Source organism: Crocodylus siamensis, chromosome 3 (genome assembly GCF_052110815.1).
Source record: "Crocodylus siamensis isolate JL-2025a chromosome 3, ASM5211081v1, whole genome shotgun sequence".
Classification (NCBI taxonomy): Eukaryota; Metazoa; Chordata; order Crocodylia; family Crocodylidae; genus Crocodylus; species Crocodylus siamensis.
The window spans coordinates 198154664-198175225 of record NC_143397.1 but is presented as its reverse complement, the minus strand read 5'-3'; the positions used below and the strand labels follow the sequence as shown (position 1 = coordinate 198175225).

General features: G+C 43.5%; 1 protein-coding gene across 1 annotated transcript in view; it reads left to right on the top strand.

The window, feature by feature from the left end:
- Positions 1–20562, top strand: part of CPA6 (carboxypeptidase A6) — a 134836-nt gene that overhangs the window by 111556 nt on the left and 2718 nt on the right. Inside the window, exons 7-10 of the mRNA XM_090040115.1 lie at positions 536–646; positions 886–976; positions 14715–14917; positions 20117–20201. Of these exons, the coding sequence (XP_089896241.1) occupies positions 536–646; positions 886–976; positions 14715–14917; positions 20117–20201 (490 nt within the window). The remainder of the gene's footprint in view (positions 1–535; positions 647–885; positions 977–14714; positions 14918–20116; positions 20202–20562) is intronic.

The window sequence follows — 20562 nt, the reverse complement described above, 5'->3', positions numbered from 1 at the left end:
ACAGCAAAGTTTCCTTTTAGAACAGTCTTTCTTGAACATACATTCTTTACTACTAACTTTTAATCTAATTTATGCACAGATAACATTTATTCAAGTATAGTTGTGTACTATACCTAAATATCCTTGATTCAATAAGATCCGACCACTAGTCTAACTTAATGACAAAACATCATATGATTGACTTAAGCCAGTGGTTCTCAACCTCATTTGACTCAAAGCATCTCTTGATAGACTTGAGGCACCCCTCAGAAAATGCCAGATCTAACTGTAGAAAAATAATAGAGCAATTATTCTGTTGCGAAGTACTCAGAAAAACCACAACAGGTCATAATGTTTTTAACACTATGGATTCCTATTTGAAATATCTGGGTTTATCTTATGAATTATGTTTGTGCACTGTGTGTGGCACCTTGCAGCACTCTTGAAAGGATCTCATGGCAAGCCCGTGTTTGAGAATCACTGACTTAAGCAATCACATTCTAATTATGAACTATTTTTATTACAGTAACTGCTCATATTTTCTTTTCTACTTTAGGCAATTCAGACATATCAGAGTGATCCTGCAATGAGAAGGATGCTAAACCAGTTGTATTTCTATATCATGCCAGTATTTAATGTAGATGGATATCATTTTAGCTGGACTGATGTAAGTTGTTTTGCCAGCATTATTAAAAGCATGTCAAGATAAAAGTGAAATGATTGTATGGAAAGTCACCTTTAAATGCTGTAATAATCTGATCACTTTGTAACATGATACGTTAATATTATTGACTTATAAGGAGTGAAAAAGTGTATCAAACTTCTTTAACCTGGATGTGCTATGTATACAAAGCTGTTTTATCAATATATATTCAAGCATTTGGGTTTTTTTTTTATTATGTCTAGGATCGATTTTGGAGAAAAACAAGGTCAAAGAACTCAAAGTTTCATTGTCATGGTGTAGATGCTAATCGTAACTGGAAAGTGAAATGGTGTGGTAAGTCTGGAAATAATTTTGTTGTCCTAATTCACTTTATCATGTATTTAATCATCCAAAGCACTGAGCAAATTACAACATTATAGTGCAGCAGTAGCCTCTCCTTAGTTAGTGTTGAAGTCAGATTTCATTATTTTATAACCTTATTAATCAATGACCTTCACAAGTCTGAAAAAAAGAAGAAAAAAATCCCAAAAGCATGGTTTTCCTAGGATTTGGATGCTATGCCACACCTCAGGGTAGATGTTTTTGCCTAAGAAGCTCAGAAAAGTGAAGCAAAATGTTTTAATATTAGACCCACCAATACACTCCAGCTACTTTGCATTGTTCAATAATGTAAAAAAATAAAGAAGAAAATGGTTAAGTGAGGTTTACAACTGCTTTGTGTTGCTGACACAATACAGAGAAGCTGGTGCACAGTAGTGAACACCTTCCTTTCTGTTTTTACCTGTCCTCTTTCTTCAAAAATTTTCCTCATTTTTTTTATTTGTTATGTCTTTAAATTGATTTGGCTTGGAAACTTCAGGTTTGTTTTGGTGGCCTTAAGAGGATAAGGGCTTCTGGGTATTCTAAGATACTAGCAAACTGCCCACCAAGAATGACGGTGGGGTGGGTGGGGATGGAGCCCTGTGTCCAGCCCCATGCCTGCCTCTCCTCCTCCCACTGCTCTGCGTCCGACCCCATTCCCCCCACCCCAGTCCCATTCCATTGCCCCTCTGCCCCTCCAAGTCTAGCCCCACTCCACCCCCATCCGCCCCTCCCTTCCTGCTCGCAGTCTCCCCCTCCCAGTTGCCTGTTCTGCAGGGTGTCAGGGGAGGGCAGCAGGGGAGGGTGCCACCACCGTGATCCCCCACTTTGCCATCAGGCAAGGAGATGGAGGGAAGCCCTGCTGCTCAGGTAGCCAGGGCATTTGCTGCTGCTACCAACTTCTCCAGCAGCAACTTGGGCCCATGCAGCCCAGGATGTGCAGCCAATTGCCGCTTGCCTTCTCGGAGGCACATGCACAGTTGCCCAAAAGCATTACGGACAGACAGACATACAGACACACAGACTAAGCCTTTTATTATATTAGAATTTATTAGTGAAAGTTTATTGAAGAAATAAATATCTGCTGTTAAGCATATGGAGATTAATTCTTAAATTCTCAGCATTAAATAAATGCCACATTAACAGATCTAAATTTGGCATGAATATGGCTCAATTACTAAATACAGTATACATCAGTATACATTGTTAGAATTGTATTTTTATGGCTGAACTGTAGAGTTTATGCACCAGATCAAGTACACTGAAGTCATAGTATGGTAGTTAGAAGACTTGACTAGAATAAAAGAGAATTTTGCTTCTACCTCCGATTTCATGCTGATTTCTTATGTGACCTTAGACAAGTTGCTTTCTCTTTCAAGTCACCCCCATCTCCCCTTCCTTCTTTGCCCATCTTGTTTATTTAAATGTAGATTCTTAAGGGAAGAGGTTATTAGTCATCGTGGCCAAGTACAGACAGTCAAAAGGCCCAAGGTTAAATTGATTCAATATTTGCAGATTAATGAAAACTGCATAGATTGAATCAATAAGCAAGTGAGCAGACATTCGCTTTTGATTCTGGGAATGCAGCCACTTGCCTGCAGTTGCCCAGGCCAGAAGCCATAGGGCATTAGAGCACACCTGCCTGCTCAGCTGGAGCAGACAGCTTGAGCCAAAACTAGCCCACCCACCCTGTGAGACAGAGGGTGGTTCAGGTGAGGTGCAAAGTATTCTGGGATGCCGAGGGACCGTTACTTAGCTTTAATCTGGAGGGGATCTGGGACAGAAACTCAATAAACTGATAAAAAGTAAATCAGTTAGGTCTGATACTACATCTATCCAGGTGTGGCGGTGAGGCGCCCCCACAGGTTCCCGAAGGGGAGAGGTTAATCCCCGCAGGCCCCAAACCCCAGAAACAGCCCCCCGCATGGGGAAAACTTACCTGCTGCCAGGCAGCCAGAGCAGGAACTGGGACCGCGGCCACGCGAGCCGGTGTTACGCCAGCTGTTTAATCAGCTGTTTCCCAGGTGGGGAACAGCTGGACCAATTGCGGTGGCTGTACCGGCCACCACGGGAAAGTTTAAAAGCCCCACCAGAGCCCGGGTGGGGGAGGAGCTGAAGAGAGAGGGTGCTGGGGTGTAGCATGCCAGATGTGCTGAGACTCCTGAATGGGAGAGGAGTGGCACAGCCGGCGCACCACCAGCATTTCAACTCCCTGTAGAAGGCAGAGCAAGGGAAGCATTTCAACTCCCTGTGGAAGACAGAGCAGAAGAAGCACTTAAGCTCCATGTAGCAGGCAGGGCAGGAGAGGCATTTGAGCCCCCTGCAGGAGGCTGGGGGAAAGGAGACAGCTCCACATCCCTCTCCTCCCCAGGAGCATATTTCTTTTGAAAGAAAGGAAAAAAGGAAAAAATCAAAGAGATAGAGGGAAGCAATGTAAGAGCAAAGTGCCCATTGCAGTAGGCACGTCATCACGCCTAGATAGCCTGACAGCCTCGAGGGAGGGAAGGATATACATCAAGGCCAGAGGGACAAATACCAACTGAGCCCACTCAGACGTGGGACTCCTCCCAAAACAAGCTGTGGGCAAGCCTGCAAGGCCAAACCATCATTGTGCAGATGCTCATCTGGTTGGCAAGTGGATGGGTTGTATGGGAGGCAGAGCCCCGTGGAGCATTGCGCCAAAACCATAAGTACTGCCATTTCCTGGGAAGCCCTCCCAGAAAGATCTCCATTGAACCCTCTCACTTGATAGTATAACATCAAGTCATGGCAGGTGAGTTGAGGGGAGGGGCTACACACCCGGCAGGCAGTGCAGCCCACAACACCCTGGCATCACACCAGGTTTATCTCAAACCAGTTTTAGCCATTTTGAAAGCAGTTTATATGCACTGAACTTCTGCTGTATTACAGATTTGAGCCAGTTTCTGATCACTTATATTGGTTTATGTGTAATTCCTGTCCCTAGCCCATATGTTTGTAGTACTTAGCACAATGGCACTCCAATCCTTCTTTGAAAGCTCTGGATCCTAATATAAAAATAATCTTATTGCTTTAAATAAGTAAACAATCACCAGTACAAGTAACATCTGCACCATCTGACTACAAGTGAACGTTGGTTTTATCTTTATATACATTTCTGCAAATTCTGGTGTTAAAACCATGCACAAGTTAAGTTTGAATGGGCACCCATATTTAAGTGACAACAGGAGAGGAAAGGTAGAACAGAAATACTAGAAAATCCAATAAAATTCTTATAAAAATACAGAAGTATAATTTTTACACTGATCTTTATGAGCACTTTGTCTGTCATTTTGTAAAAGAGTTTTCTCTATTGCTTCTATTCTTCCTTTCCCAAACTGCCTATGTTAATATTGTATTTACTCAAATCCAAGACAAGATTCCACCCCACCCCAACCACACACAATCAACAAGGGGGGAAAAAACTTCATCTTAAATTCCATTATGGGCCTAGGGCAGACAGCAGCCCAGCTCCAGTTTCATCCCCAGACCCCGGCTTCTGTGGTGGGAAAGGGGATGTGCAGTGGGGGGAACGTAGGAGAGACCACACAGTTGGGGTGGGGAGCACCTGGGGAAGGCCCATGGTTTAAGAGTAGCACAGAAGAGATTTTCTGCCCCCCTAACAACCATCAGTTCTGGCTCCTCTGGCCTTACCCAACCAGGCCCAGGGCTGCTGCCACTGCATCTGCCTAGCTAGACTGGGCCAGAGCCACTGCAGCTGACTGCCCCGGAGCCAAAGTCACCATAGAAGGTAAGAGGCAGGGGGTGATTGTACAGGTGGCAGTGAGCAAGCCAAGGGCAGGGGAAAGAGGTCTGGCCCTTCACCTCTCTCTGCTGCTTTCTCCACCACAATGTGGGTGGGAGGGAGTGAATTTAAAACAACCCTCCAATAATATAGATTCCATACATAGAAATTATGACAAATTTATCATTTTCCATGTATAGAATCTAATTACTAGACAGCTGTCTTCAATTCAAAATTGTCTTGGCTTTGTATAAATATGGTAATAAAAACAAAAACTAGAGACTATTTCAACTCAGTAGCTTAGATATAGAAATCCTTAGTACAGAAACATTATCTGAGCCATTCTTGTTAGTACTGTTTTTTCATTGTAATACATTATTTTTGCAGCTTTTATACATATCTTCCAACAAAAGCTGTAAATCTTTAAAAAATTTAAATGCATGTCTGCCTTTACACAGCAGAGTAGCTTCATTGATGCCCATATGCTTAAATTCCACACACATGTAAGCTAAAGGAACAGAGCCCTAGTTTTGGATATCTTGCTGTCTCAAACCCAACTCCAGTCCTTCCCTTCTTGTTTTACTATGCTAGAGTCTCAATACTGGGTAAAGCATCTTTACCTGTGGTCAAGGGGTACTCAAGTATGCTCAGGAGGCATGGTGAAAAAGCCAATTCTGCCCTTGGAGCCAATCATGGGGTATGGGGACACTACAACACCCTGAGGGGGCAGGATTCAACAAAGGTTAGATGCTTACAATCATAGACATATTCAAACAAAAGACAAGGTAACAAAATATAAAACACAAACAGCAGAACAAACAATACTGGTTGGTGAAATATAAAAGGCACAAAATACAAAATGTTAAATAACAAGAAATATAGGGCCTGGGTACCTGGAGGGCAGGGGAAAGAGGAAAAACAAAATGACCCCTTTCCACTGCAACAAGAACTTCTCCCTGTCACTTCATTCACCCCAAGTCATCCCAGCTGGGAGTTGAACTCAGATCTCCCATGTGGTAGGCAAAAATGCTAACACGCAGCCCCCAGTGCTAGGACTACTCTAAGTTGCTAGAGGTCTTGACCTTCCTGGAGCCCTGACCTCATGTCAAGCTGCCTGGCCTTTTATTGGAGGAGCTGGAAGCAGAGCTGGGAATCTCTCAGGTCACTGCTCAGATCCTTGCTGGAGCTGGGGAGTCTCTCCTGCTAGCTGCAGCCTCTTGTAGGGAATCCTGGAGCCTAGCGAGGAGCCTTTCCTGCCAGCTGCATGCTGTGCTGCTGAGGGTCCAACTGCTGCCTGCAGGCCCCACTCCTTCAGGCTCTTCTGGGGCAACTGCTCCAACCCCACTGCCCCAGAAGTTTGAAATTCCTTCCTTGTGGTCCCTCACTGGGCTCTCCTGAGTCAGCTGCACTGCCCTTTTTATACCCCTCCAGGTGACCCAAGGGGGCAATCAGGAGACATGGAGGGTGAGTCTCTGGGGCCTCATTGGTGAGGCAAGGGAATCCCAAGCCCTCCAATCATCTTTTACCCTTTCAAAACCCCGGGCTAAATCACTACCAGCTAGCCAATCACATTTGTCTCTAAGCAAGTATATTGTAAGCATGAATCCTATTAGTGCTGTCCCAGTGTGCCTTCATACCAGTAGTTTCCTGTTTAAGATGATGTTGCTATGCCATGTCCCTTCCCTTCTGATGTATTTGGCTCTATTGTTTTGTATTCTGTGCAGACAGAAAAAGGAAATATAATCTTAGCAAGTCATAGCAGGCTACAAAATGAAATTTAGTATCGACCATAATTATTTGTTTAATTAGGTTAAGGTGCAGGATGGTCTTCCAGAGGCAGTACTAGCAGCTGCAACAGTGAATATGTTTAAAAGTAGAGAGTATATAGTTTGCAACAGCTTTTTTATTTTTTGTGTGCCATACAGTGCCTAGCACAAGGGATCCTGATTTCTCAGTTAGAACTACTAGGCTCTACTATACCAAAAATAAACCAAAATATTAAAATATTAAAAACCCTACTGTGCAAGCATTTAGACTCAAATCCAATTAACAGTGCTTCACACATAGGTGGCACAGGGAATGAGAAGCTGAGGGAGGGATTGTACCTAGGCCCTACCATATAGCTGGACAATAGAAGCAACTACCTCATACTGACAGGAGTAGTAGAATTCATAGACTTCATAGACATTAGGGGCTGGAAGGGACCTCGTGAGGTCATTGAGTCCAGCTGCCCCCCCTCTCCCTCTCCTTCCCCCCTCCCCCGCCGTCATAGGCAGGAAGTCAGCTGGGATCAAGTGATCCCAACCAGAAAAATATCCAGACTTTTTTGAAAGAGTCCAGAGTAGGTGCTTGCACCACCTCTGGGGGGAGTCTGTTCCAGACCCTGGACACATGCACTCTAAACAACTTTTTCCTTATGTCTAGTCTAAATTGGCCTTCCTGGAGTTTGTGGCCATTAGAACTTGTTATCCCTTGGGGAAGCTCTGGTGAACAGCTGTTCTCCCAGGTCCTGGTTAACCCCTCCTACATAATTGTAGGCTGCTACCAAGTCCCCCCTGAGCCTTCTCTTTTCCAGACTGAAGAGTCCCAAGTCCCTCAGCCTCTCCTTGTACAGCCTTCCTTCCAGGCCTTGGATTATATAATTGGCTCTCCTCTGGACTCTTTCAAGCTTTTCCACAACCCTCCTGAAGTTGGGGGGGCCCAAAACTGGACACAGTACTCCAGCTGCAACCTCACCAAATCCAAGTAAAGCAGGAGGATGACATCCCTGGTTTTGCTTGAGATGCGTCAGTAGATGCATGCCAGAGTTTGGTTTGTTATGCCAGCCACAGCATTGTATTGGTGACTCATATTCTTCTTGTGGTAAGTCAGGACCCCCAAGTCTGTTTTGGTCGTGGTGCTAGCAAGTGTAGTATTGTCGAGCTTGTAAGTTTGTTGAGGGTTCTTCCTACCAAGGTGAAGCACCTTACACTTCTCAACTGGTCATCTGGTTTTGGTCAACCCACCTTGAGAGCATATCCAAGTCGGCCTACATCCCCAGCCTGTCCTGCGGTGTGACAACCCTCCCCCATAATTTAGTCTCATCCACGAACTTTGCCAGTTTGCATCTGACTCCTGACTCCAGATCATAAATGAAGATATTAAAGAGTACCGGCCCAAGAACCAAGCCCTGAGGGACACCACTGCTCACCCTGCACCATGTTGATTTGGTCCCGTCAACTACTACTCTTCAGGTTCAACCCTGTAGCCAGTTACCTAGCCATCGGACTGTAAGATGATCAAGGCCACAGTTCCCCAGCTTAGCCATGAGGATATCATGGGGAACCAGGTCAAAGGCTTTCTTGAAATCCAGATATATGACATCCACATCATCTCCCTTGTCCAGGGCTTATGTCACCTGGTCATAGAAGGAGATGAGGCTGGTCAGACAAGACCTACCAGTCACAAAGCCATGTTGGCTGGCCTTCAGAACCTTGCCTTCAGTTAGTCTGGTGTTGATGGATTCCTTGAAAATTTTCTCTAGGATTTTTCCAGGGATGAACATCAGACTGACTGATCTATAATTCCCCGGGTCATCCCTCCTCCCTCTCTTGAAGATAGGGACCACATTGGCCCTTTTCCAGTCTTCTGGGACCTCGCCCAAGCACCACGAATTTTCAAATATCTTTGCCAAGGGGGGTGCAATGATTTCTGCCAGCTCCTTCAAGACTCTCAGGTGCATTCCATCAGGGCCCGCAGGCTTGTGAATGTTTAGATTCTCAAGGTGTTCCTTCACCTGATCCACATCAATTATGGGCCCACCACCTGCTCCCAGGCTGGTTCGTGTTCTTTCTGACAATGCAATCCCCTTGGGAGGGTGAAAAACTGATGCAAAAAAGTAATGGAGGAGATTGGCCTTTTCTTGGGCATCAGATGTCAGCTGCCCTGTTTGATCCTGCAGGGGCCCAATACTATCTTTATTCTTTTTTCAACTTCCCACACATCTGAAGATGGATGTTTTGTTGTCCTTGATCCCCACAGCTAACCTGAGTTCAGTTTGTGTCTTGGCTTTTCTAAACCACTCCCTACAGGTGAGGGTGAGTGCTGAGTAGTCCTCTTTGGTGATGCTTCCCATTTTCCACCTGGAGTAGGCTTCTCTTTTGAGTTTAATGAGGTCCGGCAGTTCCTTGTTCAGCCAAGGGGGCTTCCTTGCCCATTGATTACATTTCAGGCAAGATGGAATGGCTTCCCCCTGTGCCTCAAGGGTTATGTTCTTAAGAGATGAACATTCCTTATGTACTCCCTTATCTAGGGGGATATGGCCCCCAATTTCCTGACTTACCAAATCTCTGAGTTTGCAAAAGTCAGCCTTCCCAAAGTTAAGGATTTTAGTTGGTGAACTAAGAAGGTGACCAAATCATGGTCACTGTCACCAAGCATCCCTCGATCCTCAGATTGCTCACCAGCTCCTCCCCTTTGGCCAGGACCAGATGAAGCAATGCCTCTCCCCTAGTTGGCCCATAGACTTCCTGTGTTAGGTAGAGGTCATCAATGCAAGCAAGAAAGCTGCGTGACCTGTCTGATTTGGCCGTGCACTCTTCCCAAGAGATGTCAGGGAAGTTGAAGTCCCCCGTGACAATCATGCATCAAGAGCGTGCTGCCTCAACCAGTTCCCTATTAAATTCCCAGTCAAGTTCTTCCTCTTGGTGGGGAGGTCTATAGTATACTTCCACAAGTATGTCACCCTCCCCTTTTTCTCCCCATATTTTGACCCAGAGGGTCTCAAGAGGCCCATCCTGGTTAGAAAACTAAATTTGCAGGGAACTGAACTGATCCTTGACGTAGAGAGCAACACCCCCACCCCTCTTCCCAAGATGGTCTCTCCTGTATAAGGTATAACCCTCCAAAGCAACAGACCAATCATAGGTAGAGTCCCACCAAGTCTCTGTTATCCCTACAAGGCCATAGTCATTTTCACATAAGAGAAGGGCCAGTTCCTCTTGCTTGTTTCCCAATCTCCTGGCATTTGTGTATAGGCAGTTGAGTCTGCCATGAGAAGCCCCATGCTTCCCATATGGGTCAAGGGGGGACTTTTCTTGGGATGTCATCAGGGCAGGTTCCCTTGGGCTGCCCAAGTTATTGGTACTGCGGCTGACGTGACCTGGGCTAGAACTGTTAATAGACCACCCATCCCCCAGCAGTCTTAGTTTAAAGCCCTGTCAAAAAGGTCAGCCATTCTGGCTGAGAAGAGCTTCTTCCCCTTCCAGGTGAGTTGGAGGCCATCCCTTCCCAACAGTCTGCTGTCTCTGAAGTGCAGACTGTGGTCAAAGAACCAAACCCCTTGCGATAGCACCATCGCTGGAGTCTTCTATTCACCTCACCAATGCACCTTTCCCTCCAGAGCCCATGTCCTGCAACTGGGAGGATCGATGAAAAAAATACCTGTGCCCCCAGACCCTGGGCCCAGCCCCCAGAGCCCTGTAGATAACCCAGCACGGACTGCTCCATGCCGTATCATTTGTGCCCACATGGATAAGTAGCATGGGATGGTGGTCAGAGGGCTGGACAAGTCTGGGGATCCTCTCCATCACATCACAGTTCTGAGGTCCAGGCAAGCAGCAGACCTCATGGGCTATGGGGTCAGGGTGACAGATTGTTCCCTCTGTTCCCCTAAGGAGGGAGTCACCCACCACAATAACTCTGCACCTCCTTCTGGTCACAGGTGCTGGTGGCCCTCCATTCTCACATGCTGGAGCCGGCGGTATGGCTGGCTCAGTTGATGTGAGGGGTGCAAAATGGTTTTGCAGCTCCAGGGAAGTGGTAACCCTGGTTCTGCGCCTCTTTGGGCCGGAAACAACCATCGTCCAGGCAACCCCAGGCTGGACATTGTGAAGGTTCCTTGGTTCTGCCATACTGTCATCAGCCATTGGGTGGACAGCCTGAAGGTAAGAGTCCAGCTCCTGCTCTGCATTCTAAGGGAGCGCAGTCACTGGACCATTGCCTGGAGTTCCCTAATCTAGCACTCCAGAGCCTCTACCATTGAGCACATGCCATAAGGGGAGGTATCAGTGCCCCCAAACCCAGCTGCCTGCAGTCTTGCTAGGCAGCTTCCACAAGGAACCAGGGGCTCCATCTGAGAGGAGGCCAAGAGTCCCACCTGGGTGGGGACAGGGACTGCAGGCTCCATTTGAGTATAGGCCAGAACCTTGGGCTCCATTTGGGTGGAGACCCCAGTGGTGTCAGACCAGGGGAGTCCAGGTGCAGGGTGGAACCTCAGGGTGCAATGTGTCCCACCCACCATGATCCTTGTAGTAGTCTGGCTACTACTGTGCAGACCCTTTGCTATGGCTCAGTGCCTGGAGCCTCGGGCCCTGCTGCTTGCCCTCCTGCACAAACTCCCACCCTAACTTGTGCACTGGGCAGAAAAGCGTGCCTGTTTGCGCATCTCTGGTTGCACAGCACCCTAGGTGGCTGGGTGAAGTAGGATCTGGTTGGGCCGAACCCCTCCTCGGCTTCTCTCAGCTGCCTCCCTGCAGCTGGCTAGTCTCTCCCACCACGGGCCCCACTCACCTTCGGCTCTACTGGGGGTTAGGCGGGGTTCACTACAGCTGGTGGGGCTCACTGGGGGTCTTTGGGGTGCAGGAGGTGCAACGGGCTTACTCCCGTGTGTCTCTCACCACTCCCTGACCCAAACTGCAGCTTTTTCCATTGGCAGGCGCTTCTAAATTGTGCGCATGCGCAGTGGGCCCACCACTGGCACCACACTGGTCCCAAGCTAGCGGGGACTCTCCCCCACCAGAAGGGGACTGGTAAGTACCCTCTCCCCTCCTCTCTCTCCCTGGGGGGCTAGGTCAAGTAGAAGCAAGCCCTTCCTCAACTCCTCTCAGGTGCCTCCCTGAAGCTGGCTAATCCCTCCCACCATGGGCCCCGTTCACCTTCGGCTCTGCTGAAGATCAGGTGGGGTCCTCTGCAGCTGCTGGGGATCACTGGAGGTCTTCGGGGTGCAGGGGTGTGACAGGCGTACACCCATGTATCACCTGCTACTCCCTGACCCAAACTAGTAGATGCAAGGAAGTTTGGGATTCATGCTGTTCCTCAATCCATTCACAATCCCACCACCATGCTTCTATACAGAAGTGAGGTCTCTTCATCCCTACCCCTTTACTCAAAGTGCTTCTAGTTTATTCTGGGCTTTGCACAACTACAGCAGGGGCAGGAGGACTTGGCTGTCTCAAGAAATACATTTCAGGATATAAAAATCAGGCAAAGAGTTCACATTTTCTATATTTCTGTTTTCTAGTTGTGATTGTACTTTTGACATTTGACAATATATGACATTTACTAGTTATCTTCCCATTTTCAGTTTCCTTTTGGAAACTCTGTATGATCTCATTGCCTTATCCATATATACACTGTTGACATATCCATGTGGGAAAGCCCCTTCCAGTGATGTCATTCTTTCACAGGTCATCTAAGAAAAGGGTTAATTTCAAGTGGAATTGCAAGAGGTACATTGCAGTTCACTCAGCAATTCTGAACTCCTCGTCTTCACTATAAACTAAATTTCATTCTTTATGTCTGGATTATAAGGATCTAGGCACATATGGGATTACAGTATTTGTTAATGAAGATGTTTGCTTTCATGATTCCCAAAACAAAACTCTAATTGGAGATGAGCAATCCAGTTGAAAAAAGTGAAATTTTGGGAAACTTTAGAAAATACAGGTTCCCCTCACTTTAAGCATGTTCTTTATGTGTGAATTCGCTCTTATGCAATGACCCTTTTAATACCAAAATGTTACATGCAAGGTAAATTCACTCTTATGCGATCGGTGTGGTGGAAGCCCGCAGTCAGCTGCTTTGTGTGGTGCATTGTGGGAGTGACACACACCAAAATATAGTGTGTGGATCTATGCTATTCTCTCATTGTCAGAGACACATTTTTTCTGCAGTTGCCATCCCCATTATGATAGTGTCCTGTGCTTGTGTGTACTGTCTGATGTTGGTGAGTACCAAAATAGTCTTGTAAAAGTGGTAGAAAAGGGTCTGGGGGTCAGGACAGTTGAGATCCTGGAATATATCCCTATCTGTTACATTGTAAAGTGAGTTCCCTTTACACGAATTTTCCAGGAACACATCTACAGCATAAAGCAAGGGAAACCTATAGCTTTATTGTAGCTGTAGTAATTCACAAGATTCTGAGGCAGGATGCTTTTGGTATATAGGTCACTTAGTGCCTATCTGTTCTTCAATGAGCAGACCATAACCTATCTGTACCTAAGCAGTCATAGATAGGCATCTGTTACAGTCTCTGCTGAGGAGTGACATACACTCTTTTTGTTACTGCTGTTGGGATTGATAGCTTGATAGTGATCAGTGGAAAAATTACAGGAGTGAGGACGAAAAAAGCTCATTATTAAATCACATTATTTCTTATAGGATTCTCACATGCTCCTGAAGACACTCCCAATACAAAACAAATATATGAACATAGTACTTAGTCTCTGGTTGCAGCAGAGAATATGGTAGTCATGGTATTACTGCTTTGTGGGACTTGTATAAAGTTTGAAGTTTTCACGTCAAAGTGTAATTCATGTGTACAGGTTTTTGGCTGTAGCCATTTTGGTCTAAGGATGTAGTCAGGCAAGCTTCTTTGGGTAGATGGTATATGTTTTATTAGACCAACTGGTTAGCTGGAAAAAGTTCTTTGAAAGCTTTCAGGCACAAGCACCCTTCTTCAGGCATAGGGGTCTCTGCTGTTCTGAGATCTCCAAGGAATAAAAGAAGCTAGAAGTGTAACAGGATGTCAGTGAGAATGTGAATGGGTGGAAATTAGGAAAACAAAGTGTACGGAAAGGAAGGGGGGAAATGAGGGGGAAATAATGCCAAAGGTAAGTAAGGAGACTCTACTGTAGTTGAGTTCTCCAAGATAGAAAAGAGGTAGTCTGTGAAAAATGAAATAGCTAGAAATTAGGAAGACAAAGGGTAGAAAAGGAAGGGAAAGTGGGGGGGGGGAAGGAAAGGGTAAATGGTAAGGTCAGGCAGATACCTGGTGAATCAGATGTCAGGCAGGTTGTAATGTGTCATAAATCCAATGTCTATATTGAGTCCATGATTTTTTGTATCCAGTAGATTTATAAAGTGAAGTTCATAGGCTCGTCTATGACAGGTGTTTTGTAAGTTTGCTTTGAGGATTAAAACTGAGATCAGAGAGGGAGTGATTGTCTTGTGAGAAGTGTGCAACCACAGGTAATTGGATATTTTTGTCTTTGATTGATTTTCAGTGTACATTCATTCTGGTGTACAGTTGTTGTTGGTTTCTCCAACATATTTTCCATCAGGGCATTTGGTGCACTTTTGCCTACCTTTCGTAGACGAGCCTGCAAACTTTGTTCTGACCTGTTGTGGTCTTTTGAGGTCCTTGTCAACAAAAAAAAAAACTGCTCTATTATTTTCCCATAGGTCAAAAAACATGTTAAAACTAACAGCTAGTATTTTCAAAGGAGTGTCTCAAGTTTGATGAGGGGTGCCTAGAGTCTAAAACAGTCAGGAACCACTGTTTTAGATGGGCCTATACATGTTCCCTAAATTAGTTTTTTTTTCAATAATGCATACATGCTGGCTGTAAACAGCCTAAATAAACTCCTTCCTCACATAGAACCCAGGGGAAAAATAGGAAGAAGAACAAGCAGTAGCTTTCCTCTTGGGGTAAGAAGAAATTTCATGGAAAAAAGCTGCAGGTAGTGCCTATGGTTTGGCAAATTACAAGCCTGTGAGTTTACTGGATGAAAGACTGTTCCACTAATCTCTTGGCTGTTCAGATCTGTTTCTTTTCACACAGCAGGCTCTCCATGTGCTTTCACAAGTAAGAAGGCACTGCATTTTAGTTTCCACGCATATGCAGACTTAAGTCAGAATCTGGCCCTTATATATCATTTTTGAACATGTACTTTCTGTCTCAATATGTAGATGAAGGTGCTTCCTTTCACCCATGTGATGATACCTACTGTGGTCCTTTTCCGGAGTCTGAGCCTGAAGTTAAGGCTGTAGCTCACTTTCTTCGCAAACGTCGGAAACAAATAAAAGCCTATTTGTCTTTTCATGCATATGCCCAGATGTTGCTCTACCCATACTCTTACAAATATGCAACAATTCCAAATTTCAGCTGTGTGGTAAGTACATTAGTACTTGGAAGAGAAGACGCCCTTATAAAACATTTCTCTTACATTGTTTAGAAAGCAGTATTGCTTTTCTAATGAAGTATTGTTTTTCTAATACTTCACCCACTTTTCATGTTAGTAGTATTTATTTTAGATCCATTTCCAATCTTATCACTGGTTAGGCAACTTTTATTTAAAGTGAGTCAGCAGTAATTTGATTAGAATGTGATGGCTCCTTCCATCCATCAATATCTTAAAATTACTTAGTAGTATAAATCACTAGATTTGACTTACAATGCTGTTATAATTTATTGAATTAATATTCATGGGAGTTGTGTTACTAAACCCCTGGGCACCTACCAAAAGGTTGATCCCTTCATGTTTGGAAAAAATTAAGAAATACAAATGTTATGAGACATAATGAAGTTCACCTCTGATTTATTAACATTTAAACTGCTAGACAAAATAGAAATAAAAATGGCGTATTAAATTATTTAAATTAGAATTTGGATTAATCAATTAAATTAGAAATCCACTAGATTTCACCAAGAGTAACACTTCTAACCCTTTACATCATAGCTTACTGCCATAGCATTGGCTCACTGACCCTTTTGATCTGAGAAGTTAGCCAATATTCTTTCTGGAAGTTTCCCCCATTAGGTGATGAAATTACTGGTATACAGATATTTATTTTTTACAGTTGTTTTTATTTAGTGAAGTAAAGTTCCCAGGACACAGCAAGAATAAAAAAAAAAAAGTGGTGGTTTCTTGGCTCACTGTCCAGCCTCTTTCCCAACCAATGCTCTTCCCCAGAGCTCTCTCTGTTGGTTTATTCTCAGGACCACACTTTCAATGCACGTCCTTCTGTCTGCTTCTACTTACAGGCACACCCAGTTCCACCCAACAATAACCAGCTCCCTTTCCCTTTGTATGCAGTTCCCATTGAATCCCCTCCTGTTATAGCTCAGCATTTGTCTGTCATTGTACAAGGCTCATGTTTTGGACATTTGCTTCTATTGTTTTAGGACTTTAACTGGTTTTTATGTTTACCCTGAAATGAATAGTGACCTCACATCTGAGAGCTTCAATGAGGCTTCACTCAACCTCCACCAAAATGCCACAAAAACTGAATTCTCTTAGGTAGATCTGGGGTGTGAATGAAGGCCTCAGTTGCATTGCTTTTCAGTTACCAGGAAAATTAATAGACCTTTCCCGATGCTCTGTGTCTTAAGACAGTTAATTTTACAAACTCTTAAGTTTCCCACTTGATGTCATGCTTGGGAAATAGAGAAGACTAGAAGTCAATGAAGCAGCTAAAAGTATGAGGATTGTAAGGATTCGCAGCCCCTCCATATGTTTAATATACCATGCATCGTTCAGTAAATCCTGCTAATGAATGAGCCCTGGCTTGATTCTCCCTTCTTCGTCCTCTTTTGGAGGTTGATTGAGGTTCTACTCAGCTGAAGCAGTCCCCATCATTAGAAAAAGAACTATATAACAAATATATAATTTGAATATTTCATACATTGGAAAAATAAAGGAGCCTTACCTTGGTGTCTGTAGTACAAGAAGATAATTGATGAGTATTCTGATGAACACATCCAGAGCTAAGTGAGAGAGGCTGAGAGAAGCAGTCAATGCGTCAGAAAATCCATTCTTAAGAGAAAGATTCTTAAAGCATTCACACACAGGGAAATCCCACCCACCCATAACCTTTTCCACCTAAAATGTTTATATGGGTGGAAATCTGTTTGGCATCCATGGGCCTGATTACTGACACAGTGGTAGCCTTTTGGTCAACTTCACTGGCCCTTCAGTTAGGCTCTGTCAGGCCAGTGATGCATTAAATGGAACATGGAACATGGACCTGAAGTAGCCGTCAAAGATATCATTACAGACAACTTCCAATTAGGAGCCAACATCTCTGGATAAATATATTTATTTTTAAATTAAAACAATAAAGCAACATAAAGTTTGCAAATATTTCACTGATACCCTAAACTATGTATATGTCAGTTCCACAGTGATTTATTTTTGTTTGCCTGTTTGTTTTGCAAGAGAGGATGATGAACAAAACTTGCTTCTACATTGTAGGGAGAATTCAACCAGTAAACCTCGGAGAGAAGCACAGTGAAAAGAGTCACAATAAAGTTATTGTAGAGTTGTATTAAGGTACTTTTGTATACTAGCACTTGCCTTTGACCAAAAAGTTACATCACTGATGGCTCTAAGATGCATATATTTTCAGTATTTAAAATATCTACCAATATCACATAAGCTAAGATTGAAAAACATAATTATAATTAAGTCTCCAACCAATTTCTCTCTACTAGGGTTCTATGGCTAGATGGACCATGAGAGTTGTTCTGTGTAACTCCACATGCAGAAAGGGTGAGGAACGTTTACTGCAAATAGTGCTCAACATTATTTTAGGCAGAGGCAAAGAAGCTTCTCTTCAGTTCAGTACACACTAGTATTCTGCCAGTCTCTGGTTCAATTAAAGTCCTAAATTATTCAGAGCTGCTCTGAAACTGGAGAGCAGTATACCAGTAACAACATGCATATTCTGTTCTAATTTAGACACAAGTCTCTTATTAACTCTCTACATAAATCTGTTCTTTAAACATCCTTAAAGTGAATTTGGACTATAGTTTTAATGTGGTAAACGTCTGCAACAGTTATTTCAATCCATAGAGTTTTTTAATTCCATTTACTAATTTATACTTATACAACCCTTCATCTCCGTGTTTGCAATGAGCTTATATGACATAGAAACATTCCCTCAGCAGAGCCCTATGCTAAAATCTACTAATATTGCAGTTTATCTCGAGGCCTGCTTCTCTGAGGTGCCAGGAGTTCTGGTTGCTCAGTATCATTCAGGATCAGACCTAAACAGTAAAATGAAGTACTCACAACTGTTTTTCTTCCTTCTGTGTCTGACAACAATGATTGGTGTGAACACACTGCCTGTAACCTAAGAATCATACACTCATTACAGCCAGCTCTTTCTTTCCCTCATACTGGAAGTATACTGTGGTCATTTACTTTGCTCAGTTGTCATGTGTATATGGAAGCCAACACTATATCATTTTTCTAACAGCTTTTTTCTTGTTATTGTCTGACAAATAACTTCTTGGGAACCTGAAATTGAAATCTATTTACTTATAAACACTTTCTCCCTAGCATGTTTGCTGGCATCTTATTGTACATTTAGGTCACTGACATGAAAATGTAATAGTTCTTAACTTCCCTCCATTTATTTCAGAGTAGGAGATTTCTGGCCCATGTAAGATGAGAAGGCCCAAGTTAAATCACAACCCCCTTCCACAGATTTTGTAGAACTGCAGATGACTAAAGCTGTATGGAGTTTGAAGTGAGCGACTAGACAGAAGTAGACATGGGAAATAACTGTTCTCACTAGTATCCCCTCAGTCTCCAAACCCATGCAGTGCTCCACTGAAGTTCATTATAGTATTAATTTTGACATTCCTCCATGCTTTCACTGTTCCTCGTGGATTTGTGTCAAATAGCATACAGGCTAGCAGTATACTCCTTCACTACATACCAACAGAGACTGATAAGAACCAAAAAGGGCCCAAAAGAAAGTTTATAATACTCTACTGCAGGGTTCACCACAATTTTACAAGTTGCAAGCTGGCATTTGTGACCTGGCTGCCACTCCTGTCACAGTGTCCATGCTGCCTCTGCTGCCTTTACATACCCATGTGGCCGAGTGCCATAGATACCTGTCCTGAATGGTAACACAGGGGGCAAATAAGATGGTGAGGCTAAGTGCCACCTGCTTTAGGGGATAAGACGGTGCAGAAGTAAAGAGTGCAGCTGGCACCACAGAGCATTCAGGAGGAAGAAAACCTGCCAGGGAAAACTGTATGCCACCAATCCCAGGTGCCACTGCAGGCTGGATCCAATCTCTTGGTAAGCCAGATTCAGCCTGTGAGCTGTAAGTTGCTGACCCGTGGTCTACTGAACTTTTTACTAAGGTAAAAAAATATTGCTTCCATGGTAAAAATGTCTAGACTGAGCTCCATGCCCAATATAAAATTAATTTTATAAAGCTCTAGTTTTTGGGCAAAAATGAAAGTGACCTGTTGTTCCCTAAATTAATATCCAATCAGTATTCTACCTCATTTAGGAATCTTCAGTACATCTAGAACAATTGAGCTGATAAAGCTTCTGCTAACTGAATCCTATACTCATCTAGGTGAAAAAGGCTGGAAATAAAACAGCAGCTTCCCTTGAAAATTCAGTATAAACCATATCCTATCTCCTACCATCTTACCCATATGGGACTCTGTGTTCTACTCCCAACATTTTTTTCCAACCACTAACATTTTCAAGAAACCCATATTAAAGGGTTTCTTTAGGGTTACCCTTTGGTATGTCCTCTTCATTCTTTTTTGTTTTTTAAGACAACTGTCCCTTTTTTCTGATCATTCTGGGGTGTTCCTAATGGAATTTTTAAAATAAGTTGCACTACAAAATTCTTCTCTCCAACTTCATGGAATAGTGTGCTATTTCTACCTAGACTGTTGTTAAAATTAGTTATATTTGGGTCATGATTCTCTTCTACTGTCTCTATTCTGTAATGTTCCTCCAGTGACAGAAAAAGAGCAGCAGGGGAATTCCTCTAACTTCCACGACTGCCTTATGGTCATGAACAACCTCTTCTGTCATTAGATGGCTAATGGAAGAGCTTCACTGTAGTATATTCCCTCCAGCCCAGCCCTGGAATGCCAACAGTACAGTTTCCCTACACAAGTGCACCAGTGTAGGATTAGTGGAGTGGAAAATCTAGCTACTGTTGATAGATTTGAATTTTATGCATGGCTTTTAAGCTGCATAAATAAAGGACAGTTCTTTCCCAGTGTAACACCATGGTCTAGATTTGCTGTGTAACCACATTGCAATGTAAGCCTGTAGTTCTAGATACTTAACTGGTGATCATTCATAGTTCAATAAAGTTCTCTATGCCATGAAAGTATTAAGCCAGGCTACAAATACTAGAGCATTAAAAAAAAACATTTTGCTGTCAAAATTGTATTTATCCATTAAATCATGTAAACTTGGCCTCCAGAGAACTATAAAACCTAGGAGCTGCATTAGGAGTAAATGCTGTGCAGTTCAAGTTCAAATCCTATTACAGTTTTTAATGTGAAATCTAATATATTTATTTTTTTCTCCCACACACAGGAGTCTGCAGCTTATAAGGCTGTTAATGCTCTTCAGTCAGCTTATGGTATAAGATATAGATACGGCCCTGCATCTAGCACTTTGTGTAAGTTTCTGTACTAAAATGATTTGTTACTTTGACCTACATACAGTAAGAAGGGATTGCCTTTACCAAAACAAAGGAAGCAAATCGCCTCTACAATAAACTTTGATCAAATTGTGACAGGTGAGAAGGGCAGAAGGGAAGTTTGTAACATTTAGTAAAACTTAATGAAAGAGATTAATGCAGCAGATGCTAGGGGGCAAAAGCCAAGCGAGCAGGCTGATGAGTTGCAGTTAATTCTGGGGTGTAAAAAAGTAAACGAAGAAAGAAAAGGGGTGTTTTTAATAGATACTGTGGTCCCAACACTAAATCTTGAGATAAGGGAGAGAAAAGAATTCCCGGGTTGCAGGTAGCAGCAGGAGCC